The sequence below is a fragment of the Leuresthes tenuis genome, unplaced genomic scaffold, assembly GCF_036924035.1.
Source record: "Leuresthes tenuis unplaced genomic scaffold, fLeuTen1.0.hap1 SCAF_20, whole genome shotgun sequence".
Classification (NCBI taxonomy): Eukaryota; Metazoa; Chordata; class Actinopteri; order Atheriniformes; family Atherinopsidae; genus Leuresthes; species Leuresthes tenuis.
Genome location: NW_027325374.1, coordinates 2941403 through 2955402, shown reverse-complemented (window position 1 = coordinate 2955402; position 14000 = coordinate 2941403). Strand labels below are relative to the sequence as shown.

At 42.7% G+C, this 14000-nt stretch overlaps 2 protein-coding genes across 2 annotated transcripts in view; one reads left to right on the top strand and one right to left on the bottom strand.

Annotated features, from left to right (window-relative positions):
- Positions 1-2195: 2195 nt before the first annotated feature.
- chmp6b (charged multivesicular body protein 6b) lies at positions 2196-8186 on the bottom strand. The gene is made up of 8 exons (XM_072373570.1): positions 7969-8186; positions 7441-7550; positions 5863-5950; positions 5701-5787; positions 5558-5623; positions 5396-5476; positions 5238-5310; positions 2196-3435 (listed from the first exon to the last, which is right to left on the bottom strand). Exons 1-8 carry the CDS (start codon positions 8029-8031, stop codon positions 3386-3388), a joined length of 618 nt encoding a protein of 205 aa, XP_072229671.1. The 5' UTR covers positions 8032-8186; the 3' UTR covers positions 2196-3385.
- Positions 8187-8675: 489 nt separating this feature from the next.
- The window catches only part of LOC140278884 (uncharacterized), a 243468-nt gene continuing 238143 nt past the window's right edge, over positions 8676-14000 (top strand). The window contains exon 1 of the mRNA XM_072373972.1: positions 8676-9017. Coding sequence (XP_072230073.1) covers positions 8897-9017 — 121 coding nt within the window. The 5' untranslated portion in view covers positions 8676-8896. The remainder of the gene's footprint in view (positions 9018-14000) is intronic.

The following is a 14000-nucleotide window of genomic DNA, read 5'->3' as shown; positions in this document are numbered from 1 at the left end:
AACAGATAGTGAAAATCAATCAGGTATGTTTGGTCTCAGTTCAAGCCAACAGGGACATTCCTGCTGTCAGAGAGCCTATTGATTGGGTTTTCTGTGAGGATTCAATCCCAAAATGAGTTCCCACATCGGACCCTGAGACACTTGTATGTTTGCTGGTGAGAAACACATTTTAAATGATGATTAAATACAAATAAATCAGTAAATTCACAGTCATGAGACTCTAATTTGGTTTCGATCTTTTGATTTGAAGCACCGATCTGCAACATGTTGCCACACAGACATGAAACAGAGACAGAGATAAAACAAAGTGAATATATTTCTACATTAAACTTTGGGGAATTTAAGGTGTTGAACAAGGAGCTTGGATCAGAACCGAGGCCTCTGATAAGATCCAAGAAGACCAACACAACCGAGCGGCTCACAGTTGCACAAGTGGCAGCAAAACACTAACCTGTCGACCCTTAATGAAGGTAAAATAAAGTGTTTCCCACGTTTAGGTTACCCTGAGTGTTCAGAGGAAGCCGAGCATCATGACGCTGTAGCAGGGATTCATGGGAAATTTAACACAATACTCAGATGGCGATCATCTCAAACTAATTCCTTCTCTATCCGTAGGTCTATTTTCAGTTAAAGTCTAACATCACTCCGCAGAGTCCATCTGGGAGGATCCACACTGATGTTGATTCTGGTTTCCTGCCTTCATCTGTTCATGTTTTACTTCTTTGATCAGGTTGAATTTCATGTCCCAGCGTGTTGTTGTGTTACCTTCACCCAGTTCTCTATTTCTTACCTTCTTCTTCTTCTTTGCGCTCTGAATATAGCTCCTATTCTAGCTGCCTTCTATGGTGGTAAAATGGCTCATTTTAAGGTAATAAATACACAACTTAACACTGAGTGTTAAGTAGGGTTCAGAGTCATTGTTTCCTATCGGATCTTTGTCGTCTTTATGGCTGGAGCTCAGGGGTTAAGAGTCAGATGATCCGAACATCAACTTCTCCAGTCTACAGACCAAAGTATTCAACATACTGGACCCACTGTGTTCAACACAGTTAGTCGCTTTGGATTCAAACTCAGAGGGAAGCAGCTAGCATGGCTCCAGTCCCGGCTCAGGAGACACTTTGACCTTTCAGTAAAATATTAGCCTGAACGCAGGCTGAGATCCTCTGACAGGAGACTTTCAGCTGCTCCAGAGACCCGGTTTAAACCTGAACGCTGCCTGATGGGACCAGATCGGTTTTATAACACCTGATTTTACATTTGTAGCCAGGTCACACACCTCATAACATTGGTTTAGAAAAGGGTTAATTTTTATTCTGAAACTACAGCTCGTCACATTTCCAGTTGGGATTTTGTGCTTTTTAATCAGAAAATTGCTGCTTCAGCTGTGAATTTACGACTCGAGTTCAGGATTTTATTATATTTTAGGAGCATTTAATGTCCTTTAATGGCAGCCAGCAGATGTGGAGATGGAAGAAGACTTGATCATCATAATTAAGAGATTTAAAGACACTTTTCTGCGCTGGTAAACAGGTTGGCAAGACTTTAGGTGGGCAGACCGCCCCCCCACACCTACACACCTGAAGCATCTATTCAGCTGCATTAGATCTGCCCTCCATGTGCAGCCTACTCACCGTCCTCTCAGGCGCTTTCTCTCCCCGTCAGTGACTCATCAGCGCGGCGCTCTGACATTCAGTCACTGTGAGCCGCCCACTCCCACACAGAAACAAACAGGCATGCAGCGCGCCGTCAGCTACAGAGTGGATCCAGTCCATTCAAAACAAGGGCAGCGCTGTGGAACAAAGAGCGCTCAGGCTTTGATCAAAATGAAGCTTTAAAGTTACAGAACAATGGCTGCTTTCCTGATTATAGAGCCGACGCTTGTGTTGGATTAAAAAAACAGAACTTTTTATCTGCGCCGTCAGAACCTGGAGAGCCTGTTTGTGGAGTTTACTGAGCAAATGTGTCGATATACGTTCCAATATTGGTCATGCATGTGCAGAACATGTCAGCAGAGCACTGAATAAGCTCCTTTATCCCCAAAAAGTTTAGCTTTGCGTCGTCCAGACTGAGAAGAAGGAGCTGAGATGAGAGAAGAGCAACACAAACATGTGAAAGTCACCAGCTCCAGCTGTCAGCTGCTGCCACCTTGTGTCTGATGACTGAATAAGAACCCGTGAGAGGTGAGCTGCACAAACCAGACAATAAAAAACACTTTTATTGTAAAAAGAATGTACAGAGAGATTTCCAAACCAACTTTAAGACAACCATTCTGATGCGGCAGCCTGACAGAGTTAGTCATCAGAGTTTTTGGAGCTTAAATGATTTACAGATTAGTTCCATGGATCTTCAAAGATACACAAGCTTAAGCCTTATAGATGTAGGCCACCGCTCCTGCGGCGCATCCAAACACAAACCAACCTCAGCGTGTTTTACACAGTTAAATAATTACAGTGCTGATAATACTCCGTGGGTACAGATCCAGGTTCTGTCAAGTTATCGGCTTGAGGAGATTACAAACTGTTGTCTGGGTGTCAGAGGTAAGCCCACATATGATATGATTAGCCCTTTCTCCAATGACACAGAACTAATCCACAAGGGGAGCTCCAAATTAGATTAGTTAAGCTGCTTGAAAAAGGGTCAGACGGAGAGAATATGCTGCGAAACAGATGTTTTGGGTTTTTTAGGATGAAGCAACGTGTGTGAAAGCAAAGGCAGAAAAAGCCTTACAGAACACAGCTTAAAGGGTCAGTTCAACCAAATTATGAGAAAATTATTCTTACTGTAGCTGGCAAAAACAGATAGTTTCAAATCTCATCAAATCACTTCTTTTTTCAGTTAAATACAACATCTGGAGTGTTTTTTTTCGAAATGTCAGAAGCTTTTATGGTTAAAAAACAGTCCTCTGAAACCATAAAAATCTAAAATATGCCGAACAGATAAAAAGCAGGTTGGTGGATCATCTTCATCCTCCACGAGCCTCACAAATAAAACAAAAACTATGACAAAGCAAAACAAGACGAGGCCTGCAAATAAGGCGTGAACTGTCCCTTTAAGATATTCACTTACAAACTGTATCCAAAGATCATCTGATGAATTTAACTGAGATACATGTGATACACGTGCGCTTAAGTCGAGTTTATGAGTAGAAAATGATTTCACGGTAAACATATAATTAATCAAACTAAAGTTAGGCACAATTATCTGATCTCACAGGTTTTCATGGGTCAAAGGGCGCCGCGGTGAACCGGTCCAACCTTCAGACGAGGACAGATGTGGGCCGGATGGGAGGTCCGGCCGTCTCAGAGCGGCTGCTGTGGCGTCAGCGCAGAGCTCTGAGCTGAATGTTTGTGTCGTCGTTTGTTTGGGAAGGAGGTCGGCCGTGTTCCTACGCGGCGAGCATCTCACGCTCCGGCTTCTTCCGGGGTCGATCCCTCTCTGAAACAGAAGCACATCCACAAACCTGCATGAGCTGCAGCACACAGGAGCTGAGCGAGCAGCCGGACCGGACCGTGTGGTCGGGATAAATTCAGACATTTTTTGCATCATGTTGTCAGAGATCCTGACTCTGAACACAGTAAATACTGATGTTTTTCATCTCTTTCATGCCTGTATGTGAATATAAGAGTATTTCTAATCTTTTTTCACTATGCTAGCTTTGTTTCTACTCTCTTCCATCATCTTCCACTTGTCCGGGTCGGGTCACAGAGGGAAAAGGTCCAGGAGGGAAACCCAGACATCCCTCTCCCCTGCGGCACCCCCCAGCTCCTCCTGGGGGATCCGGAGGCGTTCCCAGGCCTCAGGATACATGATCCCTCCAGCGTGTTCTGGTTCTGCCCCGGGGCCTCCTCCAGGGAGGCATCTTAACCAGATGAACCACCTCAGCAGCACCAAAATAAACAGGGATTTTTGGTACTTCGTGGCGCAGGAAAAACAGATTTTTATGGTTCTTATGATGTCATTTTGTGTCAACAACCCCCCAGAACCCAGACCCATCAGCCCAGGAGCCCCACGGTGCTGCATGAGCCTTTTTACTCTGAACAGACTCTCTGGGAACTGTTTTTACATCCTCTGACGCCATCCATCAGCCTATTTCTGTGAAACAGAAACCTTTGTGCAGTGATGTGATGCCAACCATCTCACTTTGCATGTTATTAAAGCTAAAGAGATGGTTCTGGACCCAAGATCAGAGGGGGATCCTGTGTTCATTCACAGCCCACGCATCAGTCAGGTCATCAGTCAGGTGTAAACACCATCAGCTGGAGGGTCCACACTGACTTTACAGCAGAAACAGCACTTTTGTCCAAGGTGTGGACCACAAAACCCTGCTTTTATTTCACCAGGCTGTCCTAGAGAGCCTCATCAGTTATGGGATGCTGCGATGCTGTAATGACCTCTGACCTCACCGAGCTGTGGCCAGGTTTGACCTTTTAAAGTTGTTAAGTTCCGTCTTTATCCTCTGTGACGCTGATGCACGTGTAACCAGGTGAGTGGTGCAAAGCTTTCTCCATCTGAGTGGATTTCACAGCCGACAGCTTTCATTAATGACTCTTATCACAGAAACATTTCTAAATGATCACAAACTGGAGCTCCAATCACTTCCTGTCTTTTTCCACTCTGGGACTGGAGCACAAAGGTCTGGTGTCTCCTGCTGTTCAGGCACAACTCAGCATGAGACGTTCAATGTCAGCAACAGCGTAGTTCAACCCTGCGCTCTCTTCCCAAAGAGTTAAAGCACAGCACTGTTTAGCACAAGCTAAACTTAAAGGGGAACTCCGGCTAACAGCAGCTATGAGCTAACAGAGCTATAGCACACGTTCATTCATTCATTCTTCTTAAAGTATTGGTGAAATAAAGACAGATAATGCCTTATTTAGAGGCTGCGTCCTCTAAGCCCCGTTCACTTCGTTATATGGATCTCCAGTTATCTAAATATCTTCCGAAGGACGCCGACTTTCACCAAACTGTTCTCAGTGAGCAGATGAACGTATTTCATGCCAGAAATAAGGTCCAGGTTTAAAAACACCGGAGTTCTCCTTTAAGCCCGGCCTCGGCCTCCGAGCAGAACGCGCGAAACATCAAAGATTAGAGCGATAATCTCTCTGAGCTTCAACCATCTCACAGAGAACGCTGAAAGAAAAATGCTGACGCTCGATGGGTCGGCGCCGTTTGGTCAGCGGCTCATCGGGCTGTTTCCGGCTCAGAATCGTCCCATAAAGACATGACCTGAGAGAACAGACCTGCTTTCTCCTCGGGGGCCTCGGGGACTTCTGGAAGCTGGTCTGAAGGAACCTCTGGAAGCTCGACGTCTCCCTGAGAGAAACGGATCAGAACCGGGATGAAAATCAGCGCACTGCCTCTGGGTCACCGTCACCTCTGTGTTCAGCCTGAAACTGACCTGAGTGATGGCCTCCAGCTCAGCCAGGACAGCGTCTTCGTCCTCTTGTGTCAAAGAACCAGCCAGCATGTCGTCGATTTGCTGCAGAGACGCAGAAGAACTTTGAAGGAAAAGTGAAGAAGGAAGCCGCCCTTTAAATCCAGAAAACAGAGCAGGACTTACCCTCTGGTACTCGATGGCATCTTGGGTTTCATCCATGATCCGCTCCACCTCCTCGATAGACATCACCTGTAAGCAGAGAGTGGAGCGCCATCAGCGCCCTGCCTCCGCTGACGCGGCAGCTTTCAACTCAAAGCACCACCCACCTCGTGCATCTTCTTCAGACAATCATTCCCCACTTTCAGCCCGTCGATGACTTTCCTCTCGATCTGAGCGAACTCCAGGTCCTGAACCTGAAACCAGCAGCAGAGGGGGGGGTTAGTGCCGTCTCAGCGCCGCCGCCGCCGCCTCAGCTCGCCGGCACTCACCAGCCGCTCCAGGTTGCTGATCTGGTTCTCGGTCTTGTCCAGGAGCTGGTCCTGGTAGCGCTTCTTCTTCAGCAGGAGGAGTGCTTTCCTGTTCGGGTCAACAGTCACTTTAAAGAAACACTTTAAAGCTCAAAGCGATAAAGACAAAAAGCAGCTTAAAACTCACAGTTTACCAAAGCTTTGCTTCCTAAACTGTTTGGACTTTGGGTGATAATTCAAAGACAACATTTAGCTGAAAAAAGTACAAAAAAATTAGATCTTTTATTAACTTCCTGGTGATTTTCCTCAGTCAATGCAAAGAAATCAGCAGAAAGGTCAGTCATGTGCCAGAGATGACATCATTGTTCCAGATATTCTGAGCACTTTAAGGACATTTCCATCACTGCTAAACTGATGACATTCAGCTGGAAATCTCTTAACAAACCTAATGAAAAGGAAACAGAAACTCTGGGTCTTTTTTCTTCTTCTGCTAAATCTTCTATCAGGGGCACCTTCCCCCTCACTTTTTACTTTGGATGCTCATTTCCAATCGCTGCTTCGCTCTAGTTCAGTTAAGTCCCATCCTGTCCCGCTCTGAACTGGAGGCTGTTCTTCATGCATTTATTTCATCATTCCTGTAGTTCTTTGTAGAACTTTTCCATCCATACGTGGTCCTCAGCAGGTCCCTGAGGTCATGTGATCAGGGCCTGCTGGCTGTGCATCACACCAGGCTGAGAGCTAAAGGAGACCAGACTGGACTCTCTCCCACTGAGCATCAGATCTCTTTAAAAAAAAAAAACAGCTAAAAGCTCATCTTTTAAACTTGCTTTTGGTTTTTATCTTTAAGCATTTATCTTAAAAAGCTGCAATACAAATAAAACTGTCCTTTTACTCTACTTGCACGAACATCTGGGACATGTTTTGAAGTGTTATCAGGTGATAATGTCTTTTCAATGATTTCTCATTGCAATAAACAGGTTTAAAGCTTCCTGTTCAGACAGGGGGAATAAGACTAAGAATAGGAGAGGTTGTGTAATTCTAAACTAAATGAGATCTAATGGTCAACAGGCCAAAAATATGAGTTTTCTGAGATAAACAACCTTTAATATCATTAAAGAATCCGAAAATCAGAGAAATCTCTGCACACAAGCTGATCTTTAGGCCCTCAGACATGATTATTGACTCAGTTAGAGCTCAGTTTAGCCTTCTGTCCTGCAGCGGTCCATGAAAACCTTGACATTTCTGCCTCTGAAGGAACTCAAAACACGAAACGGAAACTCTTTGGGAGGTTAAACCTGCTGAGTTTATTGTAAATGACTGACTTTGCCCTCGTGTTTATTGATAGTTTGTTGATGAGATGCTCATGTTGCATCAGGTTCTAACCGGTGAAACTGAACACCATCCTGTGCTCTGACCAATCAGAATCTGAGATTATTTTTGGAAATCATGGTTGCCGAGTCCTCCGGGCAAAAGAGAAGAAGAACTATTTGATGTGTTATCAACAAACGGTTCGAAAGCCAGAATCTGTGAGGGTAAAGAAGTGGCTCCATTCATGCTGAGCTGTACATCAAGCAGGAACAGTTTTGTATTTTTACTCACTCTTTCTTGCCATCCTTCAGCAGCTGTTTGGCTAAAAGTCTCTCCTTCCCCAGCTGCAGGTTGATCTTCTTCTGATACTGTCTCAGCTTATCTCTCTGCTGTTTCAGTTGCTGGGAAGAGGAAACCGTCATGAGCACAGAAACCACCTGCAGACATGCTTCAAACTACACACAACAGCTCTGTGTTGTTCTAGTTTAAGATACCCGAGCAGTCAGCAGCAAATACACAATAAAACTAAAGCTTCAAGTTATTTTTAAATCAAACAGCAGGACCATGTTTACGTAAATATCTGAACTAATACTTTACAGGTAGATTCGCGTTGGATTGTTTATATTTTTTCTTATACAATGATGCCGAATTTCAGAGAAGCTAATAACGAATTATTAAATGTGAAATAAAGTTGTATCTGATATCTACAAACGATTCTTGATACGAAACTAGATTAAAGTAGCGCATTTCTCAAAGCAGCGTCGGGCTCATCTTTACAGTTTGGTTAGCCTGCTAATGTTAGCTCGCTGTGACACTTACCAGAATAGCTTTGTCCTGCTCTGTCACCCGGGACTGTTTCTTTTTTCCAAACAGATTTCCCATCCTGACACAGCATGCCAGCTACGACCTGAAACCGGGCGAAGAACGAGAAACTGTGTCAATATGAAACTATTCTCAACAGGCTGAGTTCAGCAGCTTTTCCTCCATTATTTGTGAAGTCATCGGTGTCCACACCCACATCAGGAAGGACAGTGTCTGGGCGGGGACAAACGCTTCTAAAATGGTATTTATAAAAAATACAGATTCCATTAAATGTATTTCATCAAACTGTTTTATTAATACTAAAATAATAACCGCTTATATTAATAATATTCCAGCTTTGAGCGAAAAACCAACGGTTCGATCACAGGACAAACTGAATTTAATGTATGTAGACACTGCCCTCTGGTGGTCAAATAGAAGAAATGCCGCAATCTGTTTTTCAACGCTATGCTGCTGTTTGGCTGCAGTTCTACAGAGTATCCGCTAGAGGCAGTGGACAGTCATTGAGAAAAAAACTGGAGCTCTTAAAGTGAACCACCGTCCGTGTTTAAGTTAATTTCTCCCACTATATGTATATATATATATACTTTTACTAAAAAAAAAAAAAAAACGCTTGCATGTTTAAAATTATTATCCTAAAATTTGATATTTTACGAAAATAGAAAAGGAAAAGCCAATGGATGAGGGCTCCGCCGATGACGGAGACTAAAGGTGTCTGTGCAGATGCCCGGTCAAAATACATTAGGCATTAATAAACTGTTTACAAACAGAGTGGGCCCCTGTGTGTATCCAGCTCCTACAACACTTCCATGGATCCAGTGTGACAGAAATATAAGCGGCTGCACTGTGCGGTGATCGATTCTGTGCAGGCCCGGTTCGTCTCAAACGAGCCTCCAGTTTGTTGCAAAGAAAAGAAAAAGTGACCATGAACGAAGTGGATTATCTTCAACTGAACAACACAGAAAAGCAGACTTTACAAGACAAACTGGAGACCAAAACCTTCGGAGTTCATCAGCTGCAGGATGTTGTTATAAACCGAACAGCAGGTGAGAATAGTCGCAGATTTAATGTTTCTGTTGGAGGAAACGGCTAACGGTTAGCTAGTTGTAAAAAACAAACAAAACAGACACGTTAAAATGGAAATTCTTGTCTTGTATGTTCTGAAATACAACCGAGGTGCCAAAAATGTCCTTAATGCGACATGAAGACGTTGTGCTGTCGGAAAGAAAAAAAGGGGGAACTTATCTGTGAGGATGCAGCAGCCGGACGACAAACAGCGGGCACACATTTAACTTGTAGTTCTTTTATAATAAAACCGTGACCTCGGTAACGCTAATCAGATCAATCGGTTGTCAAAGATTTAAGATTTACTTCCCACATTTTTTTAAGGTGAAGCTGTGTCTTAGTTTTATGGATAAAACACTGTTAAAATAATTGTTTTCTTAAAGTTATTTTTGGCCTTTTGGCTTCGCCTACAGGTGTGTGACGTACACCACTGTCACAGGAACAAATCTCTGTGCGAGTCCTGTGTATTTACAGCTATAGACGTCAATTTGTCACGAAGACACTCTCACTGTCAAACATAAAGCTGAACAGTGGGGTGGAAACCAAAGATGTGAACTGTGGTATCAGGACAGTTTCAGGCTCAGGCACGTGCATAACAAAGTGTACTTTAAAACAAGTCAGCAGCTCATAGTTTAAAGGTTCATAAACTTCTTCAAGTAAAACTAAAACGCCTTTTTCCAGTAAAACATCACTGTTTTTTGGTTTGAGTTCAAGTGGAGGAAGTTGATGTCTTGTCCCAAAGCGTCATCTATAGAAGAGTGTGAAAGCAGAAAATATGCTCAGTTGTTTTATTACCTGTAATGGTTCAGAACTCCAACAATTTCTGTCGTATGAATCACAGTTTTTACTTTCTCAGACTTTCTCAGAGTCAGAAACAAAAAAAAATACAAATGAGCCTGTTGAATACATTCACACATGTATCTACCAAAGGTACGTCAACGGGTCATTCTCTGCTTTAGTGTCCAAGTGTCCAAGTTAATGTTTTGTTGCCTCAGCTTTTCTTCTGCTGCTGAGACTCAGAAACTCAGGATGAAGCTGAACCAAAAGATAAAATAAATGTTCTTTTCAGGGTCCGAGGGGTTGAAAGTTGTGCAACCCGTCACTAAGTTAAACAAATCAAACATAAATGCATAAATTTCCTCTGAAATATTAGTATTATCTATAAAAAAATGTTGCATTTGTATTACATGATTCACTTTAACAACTTGGCCTAAAAGTGACCCTTAAAGAAAAATGGCAGATTTTCCTTCACATTGTGGTTGGATGTATTAAATTAAATTAGATTAAAGTGTCTTCTACAGACTGATCAGTACTTCTTTATTTACAAATGCTGCATTCGGTTGCATCTTACAGGCCTTCCTGGAGGATACAGAATGTCATCCCTTTATGTTGCCATAGTTACAGGCTTGTATCCTGGGAGTTTGTTTCTGGACCGGTTCTGAATACATTGTAGCCTTCGAAGCTCCTACTGGCAGTGGGAAAGGGTTAACTCGCTTTAGCGGGTGTTCCCACGCTTAAAAACCCATTTAAACCTGGAGTTCCTCATAAACAGGTCATTTTTCTGACCCTTTACACAACTTAACCACATCTTTGAAAGATGGAAAAATGCTTTGATGTGGAATTAAAGAAAGTGTTTCTGTTTGAAAGGTCGATGAACAATGCTGTGAGTGGAAACGATGTCATGGTTTAACACATAATTGGACAGATTGGATTATGGAAAAGTTGAATCTGAGGGGAATTGAGATTTCAGAGACCGTCATTTGCCACCATCACTACAGATCCACGTCTTCTTGTCATCACTGTGAATGCTTACAAAGGACCCTGAGTTTAATTATAGACAGAATAATCATTTGCACAGCTGTGATAGGCTCCAGCCCCCCCGCGACCCTGAGTTGGATAAAGTGGGTATAGAAAATGCATGGATGGAATAATCATTTGCAGAAGGTAATTGTGTATTCATGAGTTTTCTGTAATATGCGTTTGTGTCTCTGTGTTTCCTGCAGATGTCCAGCAGGTGTTGGTGGTTAAAGAAGAAGTTCCCCAAGAATGGAGCTGCAGTCTGGAGCAGCAGGATCCAGAAATCTTCCACATAAAGAAGGAAGAGGAGGAATTCTGGACCAGTGAGGAGGGAGAGCAGCCCGATGGACCCAAAGAGACTGATATGGCCCGGTTCCCATTTACTGTTATTAAGAAGAGCGAAGATGATGAAGAGAAACTTCAGGTCTCACAGCTTCACCAAATCAAGACTGAAGACAACAGAGAGACAGAACCTCCAACCAGCAGCTCAGCTGAAGGGATGAAAACAGAAACTGATGCAGAGGACTGTGGAGGACCAGAACCAGCCAGGAACCCAGATCCAAACAATCATTTAACATCCGATACTGATGAAAACACTGAGGATTTTTTTGAGACTGAGGTCAGTATTGATGAGGATGATGATGATGATGGATTGCAGGAACATTTGTCAGATTCTGGATCTGAAACAGAAGACAGTGACCCCGGCTGGAGGGACAGCAGAGCACCTGAGTCAGGTGTAAACAGTGATGTGGGACCTGCCAAAAAACCCTTAAGCTGCTCCGAGTGTGGGAAACAGTTCATCTACAAGCGGTCTCTTCAGAAACACCTGACATGGCACTCGCAGATTAAAGTCAGTGCAGGACAGAAGCCCTTCGCTTGTGACGACTGTGGCAAAAGATTCAGCCAACAGAAAATCCTGAAAACACACATGAAAGTCCACACAGGAGAGCAACTGTTCAACTGTGAACACTGTGGAAGGAGATTCTGCCAGCAGTCACAGCTGAGGGCGCACATGACGGTTCACACGGGAGAAAGACCTTTTGCTTGCAGTTGTTGTGGCAGAAGATTCAGACGCAACACTGACCTCACGGTACACATGAGAGGCCACACTGGCGTGAAGCCGTTCGGCTGCAGCGAATGTGGAAAAAGGTTTTCACGACACGGAAGTCTGCTGAGACACAATCGACTCCACACGGGAGAGAAACCGTTCGGCTGCGATGAGTGTGGAAAGAGATTCAGGTGTACCTTCAGACTGCAGGCACACATCAGAATCCACACGGGGGAGAAGCCGTTCGTGTGTGGAATATGTGGAGAAAAGTTCCGAGAACAGAAAAACCTCAACAGACACATGAGGACCCACACGGGACCCAAACCCTTTGTTTGTGATCTGTGTGGGAAAAAGTTTGTACATCAAAACTATTTCAACATTCACATGAGAGCCCACAAGGGCGAGAAACCGTTTGACTGTGATGTTTGTGGTAAAACGTTCACTCAGCGAGGAAGTCTGAACAGACACATTAAAACCCATACAGGGTAGAGGCTTCAGAGACACTTTGTTTTCTGTGGTAAATAGCTTGAGCTCATTTTCCTTCATTCTTTTGTTGCTCTGGATTATTTTTCACCCTGAGAATAACCTCATTCTGTCACAGTTTATTTAATATATGTGAGACCTTTTGCTTTTTAACTGAACGCACTTTGGCTTTGCTTTTTACTTATGACCCAATTAGCACTTTTAATCTTATTGACATTTACTTCAGATGAAACACTGGAAATTTTGATTTAATCTGGGATCCAAAAGACTTTCAGACTCACCCCAAGCTGAAGAAAAACAGCAGCTGACTCACCGGCACCTTCCTTCCAGTATTATACATCTATAGAAGTTGAATTCCCAGCTTTCCCTCCCACACAGCTCTCGTTTTAAACCGCGGTTCAGAGTGCAGTTGGATATCTCTCTCACACAATCCCTCTTCACTCCGTCTTAAAAGTGAGACTAAACCTTGTTAGTCGAAACATTTATCAATAAAACTCTTTAAAAATACGACAAAATTGTCCTTGGTTGTGCTAAACTGAAAAAGGATCTTAGCATCTTTACAGGAAGAGAAGAAAATGTAAAATCTTATTTAGCTGGTATTTAAATAAGAATGAAATACATTCTGGAGTAATATTTCATATGAAGATGATGAAGATCTTGTACCCAAAGCATTACTTGGTGGATCTGTTCCTATATTTAGCTACTTTTCAGACCCCTTCGTGGTTTTCTAATATACATGGAAAAAAGTTGCAATATTGCCAAGACATGTCTTTAACTTAAGAGGATGGTGGTGCTTAGAAATGAAAAATGACTGTATTTGAGCAGAGAAGCAACCTGGCAGTGCTTAGAAAGCGACAGCTGGTGAACATGTGGTGCCAATGAGCCGCTTTTCAGCCCCAATTTCTGACTCATTTTTCCATGAAAGCAGTGAGTCTGAATATCTGAATATCAGATTTCAGTGTAGTGAGGAAAGAGTAAAACTAAGACCTGAAAATGTACTTTATCAAACTGATAAACATTACAAGTTGCTGCATTGAGGGAATAGCTTTAAGTCTTAAAAAAGATACTGAACACCAGTCGAGTTCTGTGCATTTGTCATGTCGGCTCACAGAGGATTAAAACCTGTCTGCAACACTCAAACTTATCTTAAATCGTATTAAAACTCATTTGCTACGCAAGGAAAATTAAACTAACAGCGACAAGATTAACATTTTAAGTAATGAATTATATTCATAGAAGTACTTAACCTTCAATAATCTGCAATGCTTTTACAAACGAGATCTGATTCACCTCAAACAACAAAGTTTAACCTTTTCATACAAGTGGAAAAACTTTGTTTGTCCTCTGAATTACGAGTAAACTGTGCACCTTGGAAATCATTCCTTCTGCTTCTGTTTTGCATGTTTGAAGAGAATCTTCTGAAGCTCAGTGATGAGTCAAAATGTGTCAAACTGAGTCTGTGTGTCATATTTTTACTGTTGCTGTGCAAAATGTCCTGGAATTATATGAATAAGCAGATTTTATATTGGCTTCAAAACAAAGTTCTGAATTTCACTAAAAAAAATAAAAATAAATAAAAACATGTAACTTTACAGACGGTGTCATTTATATTTTATGTGAAAATTAAACAGATGTT